This window comes from Parasteatoda tepidariorum, chromosome X1 (assembly GCF_043381705.1).
Source record: "Parasteatoda tepidariorum isolate YZ-2023 chromosome X1, CAS_Ptep_4.0, whole genome shotgun sequence".
Taxonomy (NCBI): Eukaryota; Metazoa; Arthropoda; class Arachnida; order Araneae; family Theridiidae; genus Parasteatoda; species Parasteatoda tepidariorum.
In genome coordinates, this window is record NC_092214.1 from 60,999,154 (window position 1) to 61,025,251 (window position 26,098).

A 26,098-nucleotide genomic window follows, 5' to 3' on the forward strand; every position below is an offset into this window, starting at 1 on the left:
TCTTTGGCTAGCAAATTTGTCTTTCATAGCGGGAATAATGGAAAAACTAAATAATTCAAACTTGGAGCTGCAGGGAAAGGACAAACACAAAGCAAAAATGATAGAGACTATGTACTCGTTCAGAGCTAAGCTAATTTTGTGGATATCACATTTGAAAATGAAGTCTCTTGTGCATTTTCCAAACATGAAAAAAATTATAGGTGACAGTGAAATTGACTTATTAACATTTGTCATCAACCTCCCATTGCTTGAAGATCAATTTAAAAAGATCTTTCAACATTTTAATATCATCGAGCCTTTGATAACTTTTTTGTTAATCCTTTTACCGTCCAAGCAAGCGTAACCGTAATAGCAACATACATTTCAGACTTTTAAGTAAAGCGAGAAGAATTGGAAATAAAAATTGTGGATCTTCAGAACGATATTATCCTCAAAACTATTATATCTCATGAGAAATTCTGAAATATAGTTGAAGGAATAAATTCTATTCTTAAAAAGAGCGTCATATTCTCCCAATTCTGTAGTGCTGGCCAATGAAATGCCATGCCAAACACCACACTGACTGTATTTTATAAATAATTTTTATACTTCGTATGTTTTGAAAGCAATTTAGTAATCATTTATTTAACACAAGAATATTAATACTAATTATAGTTATATGTTAAATTAATTATTGAAATTAAATTTTTTGTGCACTATGCGTAGTGTGTATTATTACCTGTTTACCAACTATAAATTTATCTTGAAAAAATAAATGGTGCCCGCCATTCGACCGATATTCTGGTATTTGCTCTTAGGTACAAAAAGGTTGGGGACCACTGGTTTAAACTATTAAGCGGCTTTTAGCAATGGAAATATACATTTTAACTGGAATTGTAATTAGAAATAGTGTTTCTTTTTTTTCCATAAACGCTGTTCAAGAAAGAAAAACGAGCACATAAATGTAAATGATAATAATAAATTTTTTTTTTATTCAATTTGATTTTTTATTGACGTCATTAATTTAATTATCGAATAATATAAAATCGGAATACCATATTGAAATTAAGAATTTTATGGAAATCATTGTTCTCTAACAAATCATCATGCAACGTCTAAAGCATGTTCAACTAAAATCAAAATGCGTCAACTGGAGTTCAAATTAAACAAAAACAATTTATTAGACTGACCAATTTTTTAAAATTCGTAAGAATTTGTTTTATTTAAAAAGTAACTGTCATTGATGATGCAGACAAATAATAATAATGATAAAAATATTGTAATTGCTTTCTTCAGACATCAATGCATAACTGGCTTTTTTATTCAAAAATAATAAATACAAAATACAAAAAATTTACATAATACAAATTTACATAATTTAATAAATACAAAAAATTTTAATTTTTTGTTCAAAAAGCGGAAATTGTTGAAAAATTTGTATTTTAAAAAGTTACGCTCTTAAATAAAAATTAAAAAAACCCCATAAGTTTAAATAATTTAATTTTTGCTTATTAAACAATAATATCTTATTGACGATATTGTTACTTAATAAAGAAAATGACAAGTTTTGGAATTTAATGATAATTAATGGTTCTACTTCTTTTATCAATTGCCAGTTAGGAGAGTAATTTCTAACGAAAATTCTTTTTTCAGACCTTCAAAATCACACCATACTCAAGCATAATTTTAAATTAAATTATCACAAAAAAAGCAACTAAAATATTAATAAATAAAGGGGAGGATATTTTTCAGATTGCAGATTTCTCAGAAACCCGAATCCATCGAAAAAAAAAAGACATGTTTATTCAGAAAAACTACGTTTTTGGGTCTGCTTTCGTAACTTTAAGTATCATCAGCACTAATTAATTATCATATTTGAAGTTACTCTCTCAAACCATTCAAATTGAATCCTAGAACGTGAAGATCTGATCATTAGATCAAAAGTTATTCAGGGTGGTCCTTTTTTTTTGACGCACTGTACATGTGTTCTATTAATCAATTACAATCAATTAATTTGAATCAAGAACAATTTTACAAGGTAATTCAATTACCATTTTACACGGTAATTAATAAAAATTTATTCGCTCTATATCAATTAGAGAATTAATATCGAAATTAACGGTTTCTTAAACCATATGTATTAATTATATTCAAGCTTTCTATTTAAAAGTAAATTATTTAAATATGCGATTTTATGGTGTACAATAAAAATTAATCGTTCAAATTTATTTATTCAATTTAGTAACACTACGTAAAATTTCTTCTGCCTTTTCCTAGTTAAGCAAGGGGCTAACAGTAAAGTGCATAAGAGAAAACTAAATAAATACATAGTAAATTAAATACAAGCTATTAATTAATTTACACAAGTTATTAAAAAAATGGAATTCATACCGGGAGGGCAGCCTTCTTCGCATTTTTTCCCTTGTATGCCGGGAGGGCAAGTGCATTCGCCAGTAACTGGATCACAAATTCCACCGTTCTGACATTTGCACTTCTTTGAACAATTATCTCCAAAAGTGTCCTACATGAAAATTATTGATGATAGAAAGTTTTTTCAGATGTAGTAAAAAGTAAATTTATGATTTATATAATTAATAATAATTTAAAAAAAAAAACTTAGAAGAGAAATGAGTAATAGAGGAATAAAAAAGGAGATAAACAATCATTTCTTCACATGAACTTTGTTTACATGGTCAAAGAAAATTAGAAAAAAAAAATTCTACATAAATGAGAATAAGAAGTAAAGAAAAAAAAATCATCTAATCTTTGGATTGTTTCGTATTCAGAGAATAAAGTCTAATGGTTAAGGAGTGAGGAGGATGGTTAAGGAGTTAAGTCAGAATTGTTAAGGAGATATTTAGACAAATACTGGACAAATTCGAATTTGTTAGTTCAGGTGACTAAATAAATTATGAAATATGGTGCAAAAGTGCACTTTCTCACTTTTTTTGACGTATTTGTAATACTCAAAATGAATATGTGAGATCGACTTAAGTTGGAAATAAGGGCTCTCAAGAATTTTCGCGAATTTTGTCATATTTCTATTTAAAACTAATTGCATGAATATATTTTTTAAGGAATTATCAAAGTCGATTTTTTTATGAAAGTTAATTGATGCAAAAAGCTCCTGATTAATAATAATCTGGAATATTTTTTTGATTTGATTTAATATCGAAATAAAATTTTTTTTCGATTTGATGTTTAACCAGAAATTGATTTTTTTATTTATTTTGATTTTATTTTAAACAAAAATAGATGAAAAATTTGTTCCTCATTAATCTTCATTCTGTCATTACGCCTAGCTGGTTCTCAACTGGCAGTTGCGGGAATGCTTTACTATATAAGGAAATAAATTAAATGCTAATCATAAACGTTAATTATACTTTTGGCCAAAAGAAATATAATTGATCATAATTTTTTAATACTAACTTGAAAAGTTGATAATGTTTAAAAGAAAGAATACAGAAGTTAAAGATACAGAAATTTAAGCATATATTCCGGAATTTTCGCATAGATAAACTTTTCTTTTGCAAAATATCATTATAATTTTTTAATATCTGTTTTCTGCTTTTTTAATGTGAAATGTTTAGAAACAATTTCTTTTACACTTACACATTAAGTTTGTAAAGAAGGAAATAATTAAAAGTTAAAAAAAATTCATATTTTAAATTTTTACAAAAATTGAAAAATGTTTTTCTAAAAATAACCAGGATGTTTTTTAAAAATATTTTTGATGTGTTTATAGTTAGAATAAAAAAAAGCATTTAAACATATTTATTGCTATTATTTGTTTGACTTTTTAGTTGAGAAAGAGACCTCGTCATTTCGCAAGTTTTATTTCCTGCTAAACTTTTCTGATACATCAATTAAATTTGGTGCTGCCATCTAGTGTTGAAATATAAAACTTAAAGAGTTTAAAGGGATTAGACGTTTTTAGAAACTCAAATTGAGATGTAAAGCAATTAAAAGTAGCACGCAAATTTTTATGAAAAATGTCGTAATATGTGGAACTACACTTTCTTTGATAAATAAATTCTTTAATTTTATTCAGTTCACAATGATTTAAAAATTTAGACAAACGATTTTGAGAGAGAATAATGAAACTTATAAAAAATTTCTTTGGTGCTTATTCTATGAAATTGGAAAAAAATAAAAAAATAAAAATGGGACTGTAAAAAACGTTAATAATGGAACAGAAAAATTGTAATGATATGAATAAAAAAATATTTTTCATTAATTTAAATAATTTAAGTTTTTCTGATGAAACAAATAAGAATATCGACAATACTATTAAAACGAAAATAAGTAAATTAGGACTTTTAGTTTTTTTTAAAAGGATATTAGTTTTTAAATCAATTATATTTCTCTTCGTAATGCAGGTTAAAAAAAATCTTATATACTAAAATCTTATAGACTATAATCTTATATACTATACTTTTTTCATTATTTTGCATTAATTTAGGTCAAAATTAATGAAAAATATTATATTTAGTATTTTAATAATTTATGATTATGAAATACAGCGTGAAACACCATTGTCTTTTTCTGCTTCCAAACAATAATTTATCAAACATGCACTTATTTGCAGTTATTAAGCTTTAAAAGTTATTCAGCTTTGAAATTTCTTTAATTTACAAAATTAATTATTGATTAATTTTTGAATATGAATGAAAATAAATTAAAATTATTTTCGTTGGACTTTATATTCTAGTACAAATATAATTCCGAAAATCTAACACATTTTTTAGTTGCTATTACTCCTTTTTTCTGACTGAAAAATACCAACATATATATTTTTGTTCGTATTTAGAGCATCGGAAAAAAATATATAAAAAGAACACCGGTGTCACATCTGTGTCAAAGGGATAGTTTCAAGTTATTTAATAACTGACAATATTCTGAATCAGAAAAAAATTTTTGGAAAAAAATTAAAAAAATTTTTTTTTTTAAACTTATTTAAAGGAACACAGCATGCTGTTTTTTCAGGGGTGACGCTTTGACCCCCCCCCCCCAGNATTTTTTTTTTTTTTTTTTAACTTATTTAATGAAACACAGCATGCTGTTTTTTCAGGGGTGATGCCTTGACCCTCCCCCCAGGTGTACCAATGCTGATATCTAACGTTCAGCTCTGTCACAAGATCGCAATGTTAAGCTTGACTTTGATAATTAATTCTTGACTCAAATATGTAAAACTCGTTTTAAGAAACAATTATAGTTTAACTAACCGATGTTTGCGTTGCACAGAGTAAAACCACGAAACTTTTCGACGGTGAGACTGACCACCACCAGATTCGTTTACCATTGGGTACGTTTTAAATCAGCACAAAAGATTGTTCGGTTGGATGCAGCGTACAAATGAATTTGCCATATATGGATTTGGTTCGTCCGCAATAGTTCAATTCAACGGTGGAATCACAAAAGTTGACGCAATTTTACTTTGCGTTTTTCTCTTTTTAACATATAAACAGTCATCTCTAATTATACAATAGCTTCACAATTTCAGAAATACTGTGAAAATTTCTGCATTTTTATGTTTTTTTTTCTTTTCGAAATTAAAACATCACGCAACCGAAGACAACAATTCAGTAGACATTTATTTGTTAACATAATTATTAATTTTAAGTATTTCTTCAAATGACTTACCTTTGGACAAGTTTCATTGCATAACAATCCTGTAAATCCTGGTTGGCATGTGCAGCTTAGTGCTCTAATGTCACATTTTCCCCCATTTTGGCAATCATCACAGTTGTATATACAATTAGGTCCAAAAGTACCTCGAATGCATGCTGTAATTTTAATATATGTACAAAATAATGTTTTTGAAAATTGAAATAATATAATGTTAAGTTATAAAAATAAAATGCAAAATCAGTTCCTTAAACATTGTATTCAAATTATACATATCATACTTTATGTTTTTATATATACATATAGACACATATATTATACCGAGTTTTACTTAAAAATTTCCAAAAAAGCTGTCAAAAATGCAAGTAACATAGTGTAACAAAGCAAAAAATAATTTAAGATTTATTGATTTAAGCTTTTCAAGAAAATAATAAATATAAATTTTTATTTATGGTATGAAAGATTTCATAGTTTCTAGTTTCATTTGGCAAAAATTCATAAAGTCATTCACAAATAGCAAAATTCATATATTAAAAATATTTCATTATTTAAAATATTCAATATTAGTATTTCTTTTATTTATTAAAAATATTTAAATATTATTAATAATATGTTGTTAACTATAATCAGTTGACAACACACTTTTTCTTATTTTTGTTAGTAAGAAGTAAAAAAATCTGAAATTATTCCGCATATAATAGAGTACTCGAATTTTATAGGTTCAAAAACAGAAAAAAAGCTTTAAAATATCGTAGTAGTAATGAACCTAAAGTAATCCACATATACCACAGTTGAAATCACTCAACAATTTATCATAATACATATTTTGAAAACATATTTATTATTGTAAATATATACTAGCCACGTTTCCAAAAATATAATAAAAATTTTCGCTTTTTGAAAATTACAACGACAGACTTAGCACAAATCTACAAATGAAGTACGTTAACCAGCTAAGATTATATTTGCGCCACATCACGGACTATTTTTTGGCAAAATTTATGAGCATAGCTGTTTAAAAGAGTGCATAATTTCTTTACATCATTATAGTTAGAGTAAATTCGTTTACATATGAATCATTATATTGATAAGCCACGTTTTCAATTTGTTCAAGAGAAAGAACATGATGATTTTTATATAAGAGGTTTATGTGTTGTTTTTTCTTTGAACACTAGTTATATTGATAAAAAAATATATTATAATACTAACATACGAATTATTATAATTAGACTAATAAGCGAAATTGTAATAATTATTTTAATTACATACTAATTGTATTTTAATAATATTTAAAATATTTTTGCTTTTTGCAAATTACAGAGACAGATATGGAGCAAACCAGCCAGGAAGATATTGGCGCCACTCCAGACGAATTCGTAAAATCAAACTGATAAAAAGAATTGTTATTCAGAAGAGTACAAAGCTTTTGATTTCTTCGCACCACTATTATTAGAGTAAAGTATGTCTACACATGAGTTGCACATTTAAAAAAAATGGAAATGAAGATTTTATATGAGTTTATTATTTTATTCTAACTATTGTTTCATTTTCGGAGAACATTTTAAAAAGTAAATTCAAACAAAAAAAAAACCAATTAAGAAATGGTGATGGTATTTTTGAGTATTGAACATCATTACATAAAAATGACTTATTTATTTACACTTAATTTAAAACCACGTTAAAGCATTAATTTAGAGTAACATAAACAAAAAAGCTAAAAATGTTAAATTAAAAAGTTAAAAATAATTCTCATTTCATAATACTATTTTTTAAAAAAAAGTTATGAAATTCGGCACAAAAGTTACAGTTTCTTGAAGCATCTTTTTCCTGAGAGCAAGCAATGAAATATTTTCTTTTAAAGTGGTCTAGCATGAAAGAATTGAAGGAACAAAAACAGCATGGTTTAAGCTTCTCGAAAGTTCAATAGAGCTGAAGATTAAAAGAATGGAAAAAAAAGTAAATAATATTTTTACTAAAAAATGATGGAATCAATACGGCAAACGGAAAGAAATATTTTTGTAAAGAGCAGCATGTGCATGAAAGCATTCTGGAAAATCTAATAAAACCACATGAACGATGCCATTCTTATTACGTGAAAGAGCAAAAAATTTAGCGAAAAAAGTTTAGAAATTATTCTAATGGAAAGAATTTTTTATTTCAAAAAAGAAGAGCACTATGTCAAATATTGGATACTATTGATATTTTTTGAAATGAAAAAGTTTTCTTAGTACTTAGAATACACTCACGCGCTTTTATTTCAAGGCCAGAAACTGAGAAAATGTTTAGTCTGAAATATATCTTGAGAAAAAAATAATATTTTTCTGAATAAAAATAGATACTTAGGTTTGTATTAAAAAATGTTTTGGGCCCAAAAAATATTTGCAGGTGAAGAATTTCTTTCTAAAATGTACTTTGTTTTTTATGTTTTATGTTAACAAGTTTGTGTTAATGAATATTTTATTCTTAAATGTTTTTTTAAAATTGCAGTATTTTTAACGGGTTTTTAGTTATTTTACGGGTTTACATTTTACAATTTATTTATCGCTAATAATTTTAAGATTTAAAAATTAGTTGTTTTTCTTAAAGCAGAAATTACTACATTCTGATGAAGTTCAGTAACTAAAAACAAATCCCCAAATCGCTATGAGTAAAAGTGTGTATCTACACACTAAAAAAATAAGCATCAAAAGTAAGCTTAGTCTTTAAAAAATATTATTTTAAGCAATCTTTACACAATAAAATAAGTGAAGATTCTTTACAAACATAATGACTAGAATCGCAAATATTAATATCGTAAATGATATTTACCAAATTAATATCGCTACCAATACGCTTTTCATAATAATATTTTTAACATTTAAAATAAATAATCCTATTTAAAAACTTTCGGAATTTAAGTAGGTATGCAAAACAATTTAATGTTACTGCTTAAACAGGTTCAATGCTATTGTAAAAATTGTAATTTAGTAACTAAAGGACTTAACCTATTTTTTCTAACACAAATCTTTATAAAAGAAATCTATCTCTGCTAAACCAGTTACTTACTAATAAAGCTCTACAACCCGCTGTGTGCCTTGGCTTGCCGAACAATATCGTTCTATACTTTTTATTTTTGGATTTCAACTTCCAGTTTTTCACCTTCAAGGTGGTTTTTTCAGAGTCCAAGCGTCTCTTTTTCGGTCTTTTCCAAGATCTCAAGTTCAAAGATTTCCAATTTAAAAGTTTTCTTAGATTTCTATTATCATTAAATCTTTCAATGTTCCACAGTCATGCTAAACAACTGGATTTAATAAACAGAATTAGGTTTTTTCGTTTATTAAATGGTCAAGTTTACTATTGTTTCTCATTCTTCACTGTGTATTATTTACTTTAATTGGTCCAAAATTTTCCTTTTTAAGATTGGTAGATATAAGATTTGTCTTTAACTGTTAGAGTCCAAGTTTCACTGCCATAAGTAACTAAACTATAGATCTCATAACAGTTTTATAAATCTTTAACTTAATTTTCTTTGGAAGAAGTTAGTTCTTGAACAAGTATTGGTATAAAAAACGTTTCCTGTTTGTATCCTGGAGTTAGTTTCTTCTGAAATATTGTTACTATCATCGATAATTGCACTAAAGTAGGTGAAACTGGAAACTCTTTCAAACTTTTAGTTTCCTACGGCAAGCGCTGATAGAATAGTGGTAGATTTTGTTTGTGCCATACATTTTGTCTTTTGTTCTTTCATAATGAGGCCTACTTCATTTACTACTTTTATAAGATGATTAGTAAAGGAATTTGAAGCAATTCTACTTCTACTTAAAATGACGATATCATTAGCAGAAGTAAAATCACTGATTATAATTTATTTAATTATAATTAAAAATAATCTTTCGCCACTTACATTAAATCAAACAGCAAAAGGGAATATAAAAATAGAAAAATTTTGCCACCTAATCTAAAATCGCAAATAACATCAACGACACCTGTGGTGACAATATAATAAAGTTGCAAAGACTGACCCCATTGTTTTATATGAAGAATTTCTCAAACGAAAATGTGAAAATTGTAACCAAATAAAATTTATTACGCATTTATTTTCTCTCGTTTGATCAACAAGAAAAGAACAGAGCTTACAAGAACTTATAGTGCCTGATTTCAAGCCCTTCTAGTGCTAAGTATTGTCGAAAATCTTGATCCAAAAGAGGTACTACTGTCAGTGGTGTGACTTGATGACGCAATCTTCGTGATAAACAGAACTTACAAGAACTTACAGAACTAAAAAAAGAGAACTTGCAAGAACTTACAGTTAAACAAGAACTTACAGTGTCTGATTTCTAGCCCTTCTAGTGCTAAATATTGCCGAAAATCTTGATCCAAAAGAGGTACTACTGTCGGTGGTGTGACTTGATAACGCAATCTTGGTGATGATACAGGTGGTGTGTCAGATCTACTATTAGATGTTTCTATTAGTATTGCTTGTCTTGGAGATGCTAAAAATGAGAAAATAATTTTTCAATTAGGAATTTTTGGAGAAACGGTAACGTGAAATTAAGCAATAGGGTGCTTCAATATTTTAAAGCATTCAACTACAAGTTTTAAAGTTTAGAATATGGTTTGGCGATGATAAATTAAACCCTCGTGATGAATGTGTTTCTTATACCCTATCTTTGGTACCTATTTTCATAAACCTTACGAAAATAAATTAACAATGACCAGCAGGGTTAAAAAGTTTCACAGCTGAATACTTTAAACACCAAAATTCAAAATAAAAATTACAAATTCGTAATATAAAGTTATATTTAAGTCAACTAAAACTGCAACAAGCCTATAAGCAATCATTTCTGATTAGCCCGATCAGCGCAATTAAGTTGTCTTCTGAAATTTAAACCTAGTAGCAACAATTGTTGTCCTGTTCAATAGGGTTATTTAAAACTGGCCTTAAAGTTTTAAACGAATTAGCAACACTGGGGTACTTTTAACTGCTTTAACCAATAGAAATTAGTACTTTGATGTAACATAACATGTTAACATCTTTACATTTGTCTGATTTGACAACTTTTTTAACCTTTTTTCTTAGAATACATTTACTAAACGGGATTCATTGCCTCTAATTAGTTCTACATAGCTTTTGATAGTATTAAAATATTCAGTGTAAAAATTGGAAAATAAATATAAAATCAAAGCTGCCAACCTGGAAGTTTTAGATCTTCCATGAATGATCGTCCTTAATATATATTTGTAGAATTCTTATCAAAAACAGGGTGTTTAGCAATGCTAACTCTTAATATGTATTTTTTTAGTTATTATCAAAAATGAAGTAAAAAAATAAGCTTGTAGCATCAATTAATAGTTTATCCAAGGAAAAGAAGCAAACTAAAGCATTTTTAAATCTACCTGATTAAGACGTTATTTAATCATAGAAACCAGTTTGATTGCNAATATTCAGTGTAAAAATTAGAAAAATAATTATAAGATCAAAGCTGCCAACCTGGAAGTTTCAGCTGTTCCATGAATGATCGTCCTTAATATATATTTGTAGAATTCTTATCAAAAACAGGGTGTTTAGTAATGCTAACCCTTAATATGTATTTTTTGAATCATTATCAAAAATTAAGTAAAAAAATGAACTTGCAGCATCAATTAATAGTTTATCCAAGGAAAAGAAACAAACTAAAGCATTTCTAAATCTACCTGATTAAGACGTAATTTAATCATAAAAACCAGTTTGATTGCCATATAAAATAGAGGGGAAGAGAAAGGTGATTATTAAAGAAAAATTCAACTATCATCAGGCATTTATATAGTAACAGTAACTTTAATTTATTTAAATGTCATGGTGGACAAAACTATTTAAAATTTAAATTTAAAACAAATATTGCAACCATATTAAATATTTGGGAGAAATCTTCGGCCAAAAAGCGGAGGAGAGCACAGGTTTAGAATGAGTTTAAAAGTATTGATATCTGGAAGAAGTTATTTAAAATTGATTTGCAATGCATTATACTAAAACAAGTATAGACATTTAGATGCATATTCATTTGTTATTTACGAAATGATCTTTTGAAGAGAATTTCCTCAGAGAATATAATAAGTGGATAGTAGAATGCTTAAAGTAATAAGGTAAGTAAATAAAAATGAGATATGACATTATACGGAAGAGAATAGATTACTTTCTGAAAGAATAAAGCTAGTAGCTAAATAACAATTCTCTGAAGAGAATAGAATGAAAGTGATTACTTGGATGTAAAAAGATGAAATAGAACGAGCTTTTTAAACATCTAGTTACAATGAAAAATTTAATTACTTTCCATGTTTAAAAAAATCTTAGAAATAAAATTGTGCAAACAAAAATTTTATTTTTACAGAAATAAATAAATTAGCAGCGTTTTTGGAATTTTTTCCACTGCATAGTATTCAAAGTTAGTTTTGCGAAATTTTAGTAAGATTAGCATGATTAGTTAAGAAAAGCATGAATGCGTGATTTTAAAAATGATTTAATTGGCTTCGAAATATCTCGTGGAGTTTACGATTTTCCCAAATTGATATTACGTTAACAAATTTAATTTGATTTTGTAAGTTACGTTCAATTAAAGTTCTAATTTTGATTTTGAAATGTGAGAGTAGCAATTATATCTCAGAAAACATATCTGATTTAAATGGCACAGAGAAATAGGAAATAAAGTTACGTAATTTGCAAAAATAAACATAAGAATAATTTTCTTTAAAGAAAGTTCATGCATACAGTGCAAGTTCTATGAAAACATAAATTGAATGTATATAGTATGCCATTTATGTTTTCATAGAAAAATGTTACAGACTATCTATTTCGTTAAGAAGATACCGGAAAGTTGATTTTCTATCGGTTTTCACTTCCTAATAGTTAGTAATAGAAATCCTGGAATACATGGTGACAACTTCAAGATTGAAAGACACAATATGGGACATTTCGTAAAGAAAACATAAATGGCATTCTGTATGCATGAATGTTCAGCAAAGAAATTTTAATAAATAAATAGTAATTTGATTACTTTCAATAATTCAAATTTTATTCTGTAAGCGACAGGAACACAAAATTTTATTTAATTGCATGTCTTTGAAAAATTCTGTATAAGGAAAAAATTGTAATAAATTTTAAGAATAAATATTTATAATTATCATTATGATCTATTTTGTGTTTTTATTAAAATTGAAACATGTTTCGTGCCTGCCTCAAACTTGGTAATTAAAGACCGCTCGAAAAGTTACATCTGTAATATACCCAACCACCTCGACCTCGACATTTATGCGTCTATTTTCTTAATAAATACGTATTTCTAGCTGCATCTACTTTTATAAACATTCCTTTCAAGCTGTGTCCGTTTTCTTTAACACGCGTTTTGAAAAGTGTCCATTTCCTTTAACACGCGTTTCGAGCTCTGTCCATTTTCTTTCACACGCATTTCGAACTGTTGCTGATTAAAAAACTCACTGACTAGTTTTAATAAACTTAAGGAATTTTTAAAGTGCTCTGTATTTTAGTGTTTTTTATTTTCTGTATTATTTTAGCAGTGCTTACAAACTCTGTTTTTTTAAATATAAATTGAGAGAAGTAGAACAAAACATCGTAAATTAATATCAGCGTCAAAACTATTAATAAATAAGAAAATATTACATTTATACACATAAATCACATAAAAAACATTGTTTTCAAAAGAGCTCTTGAAAAGGTCTCTAAAGTTTAGAATATATATTGATTTGATGCTGTATATACTATCACGAAATGAGATATATGTATATCATCACCCGTTTTGACATACGCAGAAGGTATGATATTGTGACATGAATTTTTTACTAGCACATCCTTTCTAGAAACTAGTCATTCTTCAAAGAAATACTTTCCATCTCAATAAAAGATGTATAGAACTTGGAAAATATGAATTTATTATGCATGCTTACGGAAATTCGAGAGAGAAAACAGGGAAAGAAAAGCAGCATAATATTTTTTATGCCTGGCAAACAGGGAAAAGTATAGTAAAGTAAAATGATTCGATTGCAATATTTATTTAAATAATTTGTTTTCTAATAATTTCCCACTCTTAATCTAAATCCCTGTTTCATAGTTAAATTTCAGGTAGCCATTAAAAAGTTTTAACTCTGGGGCCGGGATAGCTTGGTTGTTGGGGCGTTGGGCTTATGTTCGAGGGGCCGAAGACTCCCCGTTTAGTAAATGGTTACTGATGCTCGTTAAATCTGTAGGGTCACAAAGTCCTCCATGCTCTCATAGCAAATCATACCTCATCGTATAGGAGATTTATCGTTCGTTGGTTCAGGCCAAAATTACGATCTGAGGATAAATGAATGGATATACGAATGGGTCCCCCTATAAACGGGTTGGGACGTGTGTGTGGCTAAAGTTGCATTTTTTGCCATAGAAGGAGCCACTGACAAACAAGAAACACACCCTCTGTCTTGGTTTTACCAAGGACGCAAGCAGACTTGCCGGTATTGGTAATTGGCATTAGAAACAACAAAAACACGTTTTAACTGTAAGCATTTTTTAGTTAAGACAATAATTAAACAACAAAAATAGCTAAACTAGCTTACATTATGCTTTTTTTAATCTTAAAGTCTCTTTCTAGAAATATTTAACATTGAAAATTAAGGACTACAGCCAAATGATATATCAAATAATAAGGTTGGTTAACTAATTAGACTTGTTAAATAATTAGAATGGTTAAAATATAACATGGTGCTAGAAATTAATTTTACTCAATATTAACTTTGCTTGCTAAATTTTAGCTCGTGATAAATGATACAGTATCGAAATTTAAGTTAATTGTATACATGATTAACGTAACTCATTCCAGAATAGCGATACCGATATTTTACAGATATAGGGGATTTTGAAAAAATTCTTGCGGATTTAAAAACTATCATTTTTTCACCAAGCAGACAATATTTTGAAAAAGTCGCCAAATTGCTTCGCTAAATAAATATACTATTTCTCCTATAATCAATGTAATTTTAAGTACTCAATAACGAGTTAAATATATAAAACAACGATAGAACTCAGAAAAAAGTCACAATTGACAAATACTTACAATTATTGAAAAAAAAATCATTTGAAAAAATAAAACAGTGGACAAAGAGCGTAGTTTTCTTAATCAGTTTATGATACTGAAAAAATTGCTTAGAATAACTGGCATCAATAATTTCATTATGCTTTCCAAGAAAGTTGCAGAAGAATAGTATAGAAAGTAGTTGATTAAGAAGTTTATAAAATAAAACTGATTTTAGTAAAGATCTTACTAATACGAGTATATTGGATATGGTCCTGTGATCTTCAAAAAATATTATTTTCTTTAAAATGTCTTCATTGGATTTCAAAGATTCGATGTGTTTTTTTTTCTCGAAATCTTGAACAAGACTTCGGAAAAAAGTTTTGAGCTAGTTGTTTAATTTTGGACAAGAATTATAAAAAAGTAAGTTTAATTAACATTGAACAATAACTCTAAAAAAGTTTGATAAATCATTTAGATTTAAACAAGAATTCTAAAAAGTAACTTTACTTTTAAACAAGAATTATTAAAAAGTAAGTTTTCTGTACAAGAATTTTAAAAAGTATCAAAAAGTCATAATTTGGCGCTGTTTTACGTGGAAAACAAGAAGAAAATTTTCTGAATAACGTCCAGTTTCAGATATACTATTTTCAAAATCGTTACGAATATTGTTTGCATAAAATCGTAACATCTTGAATGTTCTTTATGCGACAAAATATTCTTCTTACCTGCAATTTTGGTAAATTTATCTCAACGAAACTATCGTAACTATAGTAACATTTTTCCGCCAAATTACGTTTGAAAAGTTGCAACACTTATGATATATATTGTTTATAAATTATATACAGATGACGTTCATGCTCAATCCAAAAATTTAAATCCTATTTCAACATGATAAAATCAGTTCCAAAACGTAATGGAGGAGAAAATTAGATATCATTAGGGACAGAAAATGCTCTTTTACGTCTTACAATGGCCATCAAGGCAGGAAGATTGAACATTTCAAGTAGGAAATCTTCCTCGTTTACACTCAATGCGTCAGAAGGCTGAGATAATTTTTTGAAAGGATACTATCGATTTCATGTTATTTGTCCTTCAAAGTATCAGTATCGCTATGAATATCAAAATACTTCAGTGGGTCACATCCATTCTGGCACCAGGAGCATCGCCAGTTAGCAATAAAAATGTCACATTTCGCGGTGATTTATTGGAAATCGCACATTTGAAGTTTCTTTTTGTTGTTCCAAGTTCGGAAATATTTTTTATAATATGACTTCCTTTTTTATCAATATTAGGATGTAAAAACTTTTCTCAGATGTGAGTTCTTTCGTGTACAATTTATTTCTTTTCACGCTCGCATTCGATTTTCTATTTTTAGAGAAAAATGAGACGCTTATAACGGGGAATACGAGAAAAGTTCTGAAGGTTTTGATTTTACCTTGAGGTGGCGTAGAGTTCAGGAAGTTCTTTTTAAATTTCTGGGATCAAAATGTTTTTTTATAGTAAGTTTAGATACTTAAAGGTTTTCTTTATGACAGCTGAGATAACTTTTCCAACGAATTTACCACGAACGCCATTTTTTCCGAAAAGTTACCTTAATAAAGTTGTAAGTCAAATTGAAGCTAAATGTAGAACTAAACAAAGTTTTTGCACATTTGCTAGTGATTTAGCATAGGTTTTTCACCAATTTATTTATTTTTAATGTTATTAAATGGGACTAGTTCGGAAGAATAATTCAATAACAAAAACGGAGCAGAATACCGGTTCTTTTAGTGACGAGATTAAAATTTTAAGGTTTTTGAGTATTAATTTTGAGGTATGTGACAGCTACGTTTATATTTTGTGTAAAAAATACGTTAAAATAAACTTCCATAAGTGACAATCTATAGTGCTAAACATAAATTAATACCGAAAAAGTGCTTAAATATTTCTGCTTTTATTAAAATTATGATTAGTTTAGATTAAAAATTGGAAAACATTTAATCATTATCAAAAAAAGAAAACTTAAAATAAGGAATATTTAAATACCTTATAGTTTGCCAGTAAATAGTTAACTACAGTAAATAGTTTAGGTAGTGCAAATTTTGAAATTAAACTTAGCTTCCATATATACTGTAAAAAAGAAATTCGGATCAAATATCGGTATAAATTATCGGCATTTTGAGTGTAGCAATCCGTAAAATCCATTTTTACTGTAAAATGTTAAACAGTAATATTTTCAGCAATGTTAATTTAATTAGAGTGATGCAGTGATTTTACGGTAATTATTACTTAAAAAATTACGATATATGAGATTTTTGTTCCGTAACATGTTCCGGTAAAAATGGATTTTACGGTAAAATGTACGGACTTCCAGTGTGATGATACTTTTTACCTTAATTTGATTCGGAATTTTTTACAGTGTAGGTCCCATGTAACACATAGCGTAAATTAAATGCAGATGTTTGGGATAATGGTATATGAATCAATATTTTATATAATACAGATGAAGTGAATTTACCATTCCAGTAATTCTTTCATATGTTTTAAGAAACATTTTTCATGTTTGTATATCTTATGAAGTGAATTTAATAATAAAGTCTTGATAAGAATATTTTTGTGTATTCTACGTAATGTTGATGAAGCAAAATTACCATTTGAATTTTGGTTATAAAGCTTGCGTAAATTTTACGTAATAGTGGAAAGGTAGATTTTACAATTTAGATTTTGGTATGATTGCTTTTGTAGAATTTACGAAAATTGACGAGAGGGATTTACTATTTAGATTTTACTAAGAAGTTTTTCGTAAATTAACGAAGTGGGTTTTACCTTTTAAAATTTGTAATGATGCTGCTGTATATTTTATGTAACTTCAATATAATGAATTACGGAATTACTTATTATGAATTACTTATATTATAGCAATAATGCTTTCGTAAACTTTAAGTAATATTAAAAATAAAATGAATTTTACCAATCAGACATGAATGCGTGTGTACATTTTACGTGATCTGGACGGAGCGAATTTAATGAATAAATTTTTAAACGAATAATTGTTAATATTTAATGCAAATTTTGACGAAATTTTAACCATTTGAATTTAATTTATATCTTAGAATTAAATCTTTCGTATACTGTACGAATACTGACGAATTTATATAGTAACCTAACAAGTATTGTTTAATTTATATTCAACATCTATTTCCCAAAGTATGATTTTTAGTCTGAGTTGCTACGGTCCATCAAAAAGTTTCGTTTTAAAATAATTTTAAATCGTGAATATCTTGATAATGTTTATTGGCTTAAATATCTTCGTGGCTATATAAATAATTTTATGCTGTTTTCTTATGTCCCTCTTCATAGACTGCATTAGGTATATATTCTCCATTTTGAACATAGCTCTAAGAGCTTGCTGAATAAAATAAAATGTACAATGCTCAAAATAAAGTTAAAAAAAACGGATCACCCTGAATAGCTTTTGATCTAATGATCTGATCTTCACGTTCTAGGACTCAATCGTAATGGTTCGAGAGAGTAACCTTAAATATGCTAATTAATTAGTGAAGACGATATTTTAAGTTACAAAATCAGACACAAACATACTTTTTTTTCGAACGGTTTCTGACCCCTAACATTTAGTGGGTAGTCGCAATCTTCGATATATGGTCCCCATAGTTTAATTAGGAGAGCGATACAAAGTGGTTGTTGGGGCGTTGGGCTTATGTNTATGGGGACATTCCCCGATATTTTAGAGGTCAGAAATCCACATTCATCGAAAAAACGCTAATTTCTACTCAGAGAAATTACGTTTTTGTGTCTGATTTCGTAATTTAAAATACCGTCTGCACTAATTAATTAGCATATTTGAGGTCAACCTCTCGAATCATTAAGATTGCTCTTAGAACGTGATAATTAAATCAGAAGTTATTCTGGATGGTCTGTTTTTTTCCTTTTTTTTTGCGCTCTTTAGATAACTTGAAATGCGTCTCTGAAGAAATAAAGGATGTAACTCAAGAGGAGCATATAAGAAAGTAATCATAGTTTGTATGCGCTTTTAAAAAAAAGGACGTAGTTGAAAATGCGTGTTTAAGCGCGTACTACTAGTAGCGCTGTTGAAAAAATGATCATAGCTGAAATTGTGTATTCAAGGAAAAGAATATAATTTGAAATGCGAGTTTGAAAGAATGAGTAAAGATAAAGATGTGCGTCAATGAAACTGAACATAGCACAGAATTGGCTTTTTCAACGTTAAACAGTGAACCTAAAATTTTAATACCAACGTTACTCTTGAAAAATGTGCTCATCAAATCAATTTTCGCTCATTTTCTTTAACACCACAAATAATCATTATTTACTTGTTTTTTCTTTTAAAAAACAATTTTATTTTATTTTATAACCGGTATTTAAATAGCCTGCTCAATTTTGAGTTTACGTCTACTTATGCTCAACTTCGCAGCCTTATAATTTTAAACCCAATTCAGAGTACAAGGGAACACCTGGATCGAGCATTGGAGCAAACTAGTTTCAGTTGAGGACTTTTTGATAGAACTAACTCACATTTGCGTTGCTTGGAGGAGAAAACCACGAAAACCTCCAATGTTTAGTCCGACTGCAAGGGGAATTTAAAACACAAATGTCATAACAGTAGTTTAAAATACGTTACTAATTGCTTTATGTGTTATTTAAACGCGCATTTGAGCTATGTCTATTTTTCAAACGCGCTTTTTTTGCCGCGTCAATTTTTTATACACGGATTCAAATTTTTTACGAGTTAGAAATACACATTTATAATCAATCCAAAAAAGTGTTGGAATGAGTTAATAGGTCTGAAATACTAAAACTTTACTTACATTAGTTGTTTTTTTTTTCTTTTAGAAAAATTGCTCTTATGTTAAATAAAAGTAACAATTTAGTAATTATTTAATATGACAGGCACTTACTTCAAAGTTAAAACTAATTTTCAATTTACTAAGCACAGTAGAAAATTAAAACGCTTAAGAAACGAGAGCAGCTCAAAATCTTGTACAATATTTTAATTTATTATTATTTTTTTTAATTTGTTTTTTTTTTTGTTTTTTGAACAAAAGATATATTAAGCTCAAAGCTAAAATGTATCTGTAGAAGTGAAACTTAAACCGAATTCAGATTTTCCGTATTTTTTTCATTAAAAACCACTTTCTTTTTCTTCTTTCTCATACAAAAACCAATGAAATCAGAAAACTGAAATATTGTTTTTCTAGGTTCGAACATTTTTTTCTAAAACAAATTCAACTGATAGCAAATTTTGATTAAATCCAATTCGTTTCAAGCAGAAAAAAACATTTGTGTATCGCTGGCGTTTGAAAATCAATTAAATGGTTTAAAAAAATATTAGAACTTTGAAATATAATAACATGAACATACAATAAGTTATTACTCACTAAAATATTTAATTTTGATAATTAACGAAATCTGGGGATCAACAATTTTCCTTAGTTCACATTAGTGGGATCTTATTAGAGAATAGTAATTATAATAAGAGAAGTAGAAAGACATGAGTAGAAAGTTCAGACTAAATAAATACAATTTAGTAAATAAATATCTTAAAAATTTACTTGATTTTTATAATTTGATTTCTAACATACAAAATTGACACCTGTATGCAAAATTGACATCTGTAATTTAATACTACATAATTTAAAATTGTTTAACCTTTTTTATTGAAGAAATTCTAAAGCGAAATTCAGCTTTTTTGGTTCTCAATAACTTGATTTTAGTCTATTTAGGCATAGTCTAGGAAAAAAAAAGATACCAGAATTTAATTCTTTTTAATTCTTTTTCCCAAGTGTGGAATTCTGTATTCTATAGTATTTGTGGGAAAGCACTACGGATATGTGTTAAATAAAAAGAAAAATAATACTTAAAATTGCAACTTTTCTATGCTTTATTCGCTATTTAGAAAAAAACTTTTTGCAACATTATGCTCTAGTATTAACCCATCGATATCTTGTATAGTTTTAAAAACCCAAATTTGATTATTTAATTAATCTCTGTTTCCAGCTTCTTTAAAGTTTTTTCCTATTTGTTAAGAGATTTGACGTATTTACTTACTCATTAAAAGTTTTATTGATTTTTCTCTCAAAGAGTATGAGAGAATTTTTTTTTTAAAATAAAGACATTTTTTTTTCAATAATTTTAATTTTGGAATATAATTTAATAGCGAGCTAAAAAAAACACGAAAAAAAAAAGAATTATATGGAAGAGTGTTGTTACTTGGACCTCATGTATGAACCACGGATAAATTTAAATATTTGTGCTACTCAGTGAAGCAGTTCTCTATTCACTGTAAAAAATATCTGGGTTTTTTTCCGGACCTTTTTCGTATCATTGATGATTTAAATCTGTTTTATTGACGAAACGGTTTGTCACTGTTTTTCACCCCTATCATTAACGGATAAAAATCGCTAGCTTAAATTCTAGTTTTTTTCATGCAGTTTTGCGTTCCTTACAATAACTTAAACCTTTTCTCAAATCATTTTGAAATTATTTTCCGTAATTGCACTTTCTTTTCAGAAACTAGTCTATGGTTTTGTATATATGGTTTTTACTAGTCTATGGTCTATATAAATAAACTGTGATTCATCTTTATTGTAAAATCGACGCTCTATCTGATTTTTATTTTTCTTTGGATATAATTGTTTGATAAGTTAAGTTGCGAATGGCAACAAAGTAGGCTAAACATCTTTACGCTGAAATATTATGAAATTGACACTCTATCTGATTTTTATCTTTTTTTGGACATAATTGTTTGATAAGTTGCGAAAGGCAAAAAAGTAGGCTAAACGTCTTTACACTGAAATACTGTAAAATTGACACTCTAGCTGATTTTTATCTTTCTTTGGATATAATTGTTTGGTAAACTCCTGGATGCCCCTTGGCGGGGGCGGGACAACGCTCAGTAATAAAATAATTGTTTGGTAAGTTAAGTTGCGAATGGCAACAAAGTAGGCTAAACGTCTTTACACTGAAATATTGTAAAATTGACACTCTATCTGATTGTTATCTTTTTTTGAATATAATTGTTTGGTACGTTAAAATTCGAATGGCAACAAAGTATGCTAAACGTTTTTACACTGAAATATGTTTTTAATATAGACTTTTAAGGAAAAAATAGTTTTAGACTTTTATTCACAATAGTGGAACCGTAGTGGCTTAGAGGACAGAAAGCTCGCCACCCATGAGATGATCGAGGTTCGAATCCCAGCGAGGACTAATCGAAACAAACTTTGCTTCCGGTCTGCACTGACCACAGTGTCGGCATAAAATATCCATGGCTAGTGCGAGTACAAATTTCTTCTTAATTATCACAGTAAAAACTTGTTTCTGTAGCGCAAAAAAAAGTTCTGACTGTGGATTTTCTCTGCATTTTTATGGAAAAAGCTTATTCTTGTATTGTAAAAAACCATTGCGAATAGGGATTTACGGAAACTTGTTCTTGTGTGGAAAAAAATCCGCTTACGGATTTCATTGAAAAATCAGGTTTTCTTCGGGTTTTCCAGAAATATTTTAAAATTTTAATTCGAGAGTCCTTAATCAGATTGCAAAATTTACTAAACTGAAAGTTCAATATTTTATAAACTATTTATAACTTGCTTCGTTGCAATGTAACCATTTTTTGGAAGGCTTTAGATAGCTTATTTAGAGTGAAAGTTCAAAAAATATTTTGTTGAATTAAAATAGGTATAGTTTAGAAGTCAGTTTAGAAGTTAATTTTGAAATAAAGCTTAAACTTAAATCCTTTTGCTCGGTTACCATTGCAATTTAATTGGCAATTCTGTTTTTCAAACCCAATCACCCACGTAGGAAAAAAGGGAATTTTTTTAAGTGAGCCCACTCGAAAAAAACGAGGAAGGATTTTGAGGACTGGGAGCCCACTTTCACGAGACTAGCTTTCCAAGGACCCTAAATACTTGATATATACCCTATTTAATGTTTAAAATTTTGATTTTACACTTTTTAAATATTATGCCTTGTTAATTCATTAGACTTTTACACTAGTCTAACTTTTGTCCAAAAATTAAATTTTCTTACTATGAAAAAGTACTTACAATGTATTCCTTTTTAATGACAATTTTAAGGCTGAGTTTACTGCTGTCTGTACTATTTACATCATGCGTTAAAGTGCAATTCATAAAGTTAATTGTAAGACTTACTAAATTTTACATTATTTTTAAGTATGTAATTTACCATTTAACGATTATTAAATTAAATAAAAAGCCAATAAATAATTATAATTTTTTACACGGGTTATCGTTACATAAACGATCTTCACAGTTACGTTCATCTTTTTTTGATTCTCTTAAATAGTTCCATGAGATATGCCAAAATATGTAAAAAGTGATAAAAACGCGAAGTGTTAGCCGTTTTTATTGCAAAACTATTGTGCTAGGTTGATATTTTTAGGGTCAAGAATATTAATTCGACGAAAAAGAGTATGCACATTTACAGATAATCTTTTGTGCCCGATTTTGTAGCTTAGTATGTCCTCTGCGCAAATTATTTAGCACATTTAAGATTAGACCATCAAGTTTGAATCTTAGTAAGTGAAAATACAATCACTAGATTAAAAGTCATTAAGGTGCTCTGTTTTATTTTGTATACAGTACACTACGTATTAACTCGAGATATTATCAACTTAACATACTATTTAATAAAAATCTCACATTAGAAAATTAACTACCAGTAAGAATTTTCAGTTGAGTCTACCGTATACTAATGACATAACTATTGGAAACCTCTGTATAGTGCCAAAGGTGAACGATATTACATACCGTCATTCGGGGCTACTTTGTGCAGCGGGGGCTACTTTGTGCAAATTGGAATTTGGCATTTCTCAAGTGCTACTATTCAAAGTGAATGGCAGATGGACACGTGTGACGTCAGTTCGTGAATAATCNCTGTTGACTATGTCTGGCGCAAAAAAATAAATAAAGATAAAAACTACGGACGGGTGGTACTTAAGGAGATGTTCATCCGAAAAAAATAGTCGCCCAGGAACAAGATATTAAAACATACAAAAAAATTATTCCTATATCAAAACACATTTTTCAAAATAATTTTTTCTCAGAAGTCATTGCTTTAATAAAAATCATGGGACAAAATGGAAAGACTGTTATCAAAATTTCAAACCATGATTTTATGAACACTATGAAATAGAATAAAAGTTTTCTGATGTTTTTATAACTTAAACTAATCTTTTAGTTGGTAAATCAACGTAAACAAGATTTGAAAAAGTAAAATATCTGAAACTTAAAATTTAATAAACTAGCTATGAAATGTAAACATTTCTGTTTTAACCTGCTCTATGTTCTAATTACAGTTACCAAAAATAGAAACGGTAATCAGAAATTTGCTTCGAGAAATCGATTTTTTATTTTTCAGCTACTTCATACAAAACAATTGACTCGAAACATTTTTTCCGAGTAGACATTCTTTCAAACCATTTTAAAACGGAAATATCTTATTAACTTTAAGAAACGAAATATTACGTTTATGTTCTCCCATCAGCTGCTCTTTAACTTATTTTTGATGATTGATTTAACTTACCAAGATCGCAGCTTTTTTTATCAGTCAAAAGCTTGTAGCCTTCTAAACAAATACATTCATAGGATCCTAATGTATTCTCACAAAGTTGATCACAGCCTCCATTATTAGCTAGGCATTCGTCGTTATCTGAAAACAAAAATAATTTGAGTAATTATACATCAAATTTATGCATTTTAACTTTTGATTTTACCTCATTTTAAGGAAAGAGGGGCATTAAAGTAAAAAGCGAAGAAAAAAGAAAACTAAGTAGTTATTATGGTACATAGCTTGATGCATATACAGTGTGCACAAAAAATATACACCTTAATTACTTTTGATTTAATAGTTGTATTTTCACACACTAAGATTCAATCTAAGACGATATTTTAAGTTATGTAATCGGATACAAAAACGTACTTTTTCTGAAAAAAACACACTTTTTTGGACAAATTTGGACTCATAATAAACAGAATTATAAAATATTTGCACACCATTAGAAAACTTAGTAATCTAAGAACAATTTTAAGGGGAACGATTATAGTTCTGCATATTTTTAAAAAAATTAATTTACTAATGATTTAAAAAATTTGAATTGTATACGAACTTTTACAAAAATTTAATCTACCCATTTTTAAATGATAAAATCCAAATTTTGAAAGTTATAAGTCGAATAGATTTTCAAAATTGAAAGTTCAAAAATACGACTTTTTTAGGATTGTAAAAACCACTCTTCTGCCTTTACTATTGGGACGATATTTTTCATTAAACGAAAAACTCCCTTATTTTGAGGGTTAAAAATTCAAATCCGCCGAAAAATATAAATGTGCAACAATGAATTTGCTTGTTTCAGAATTGAGCCTATTAAGATTTGGTCCCAGCAAGTGTAAATACAATCATTATATTAAAGTTTATTGACAATACTTTTTTTGCCAGGATAGCCAAGTTCAGAAAAATTATGAAAACCAGTAAAAAAAGATCAAGAATGCAAAATAACGAGCATAAATATTTTTAAACTCAATATCTGCATTATAAATGAGTAACTGAATTTCTAATATTGATGTGAAATTAAAGAATATAAAATTTACAATAAGTTCATGAAACATTAGTTCCTAATTTTACTTTTTTTTCTCTAGACTATGGCTACACTGCATAGTGCTGTCATTAATATTATCAACATAATTAACATAATTATTCATATTTAAAGGAAAAATATTCTTTGCATTCCCTTTCAAAACTGAAAAAATATGCTAGAAAAAGTTTCTAATTTTAATATATTTTAATAAAATATTAATCAACATATTTTCTATTTTTAGTCGTTTGGAGTAACCCTGTAACAAGAATCAAGCTTTGTTTCATTTATTGGGAGTCAAATTTTATTTTTATCAAATTTTGCAATTGTTTAATTTTAATGAATTTTACTTTACACGAATCATTAAATGAACATAAGATTATATCTAAAAAATCCCGATCAGTAGTTTTGTTAGAGTTATTTTTTTGCATGAAGTTCGTGATAATGTGAATGATTTCTTTTCTTTATACTACGCTGATTTTCAAAAACCTATTTTGGTTTTAGGTCTGTTTCTCCTGCTGTGGTACTTATTTGAACACTGTTTTTAGAATTTGAAGTCGCTGTTTTTCAAATATTTTCAATAACATTTTCATTTAAAAAATTTTAAATTTTAATTTCTAATTCTTAAAAAAAACATATATAATCAAAAACTGATGGGTAAAAAAAAGAGTTCTGAAAATGGATTTAATAATTTATTAGAAAAATTACTAATTGCCATTTTTTATGAGTAAAAATTTATTCTACTCAGTTTAATTATTGATATTTATTAAGCCGCAGAAATCATTATGTGAATTAAAAACGTTTATCATACTTTAATATTTCGGGAAGTTTTTTAAAATCTTAACTTTCTTAAAAAATT

General features: G+C 27.7%; 1 protein-coding gene across 1 annotated transcript in view; it reads right to left on the reverse strand.

Moving 5' to 3' along the window:
• LOC107439276 (multiple epidermal growth factor-like domains protein 6) overlaps window positions 1–26,098 on the reverse strand; it is a 278,214-nt gene that overhangs the window by 33,928 nt on the left and 218,188 nt on the right. The window contains exons 14-17 of the mRNA XM_071187265.1: window positions 24,192–24,317; window positions 9,912–10,079; window positions 5,623–5,765; window positions 2,371–2,500 (exon numbers count right to left, since the gene is read on the reverse strand). Coding sequence (XP_071043366.1) covers window positions 2,371–2,500; window positions 5,623–5,765; window positions 9,912–10,079; window positions 24,192–24,317 — 567 coding nt within the window. The remainder of the gene's footprint in view (window positions 1–2,370; window positions 2,501–5,622; window positions 5,766–9,911; window positions 10,080–24,191; window positions 24,318–26,098) is intronic.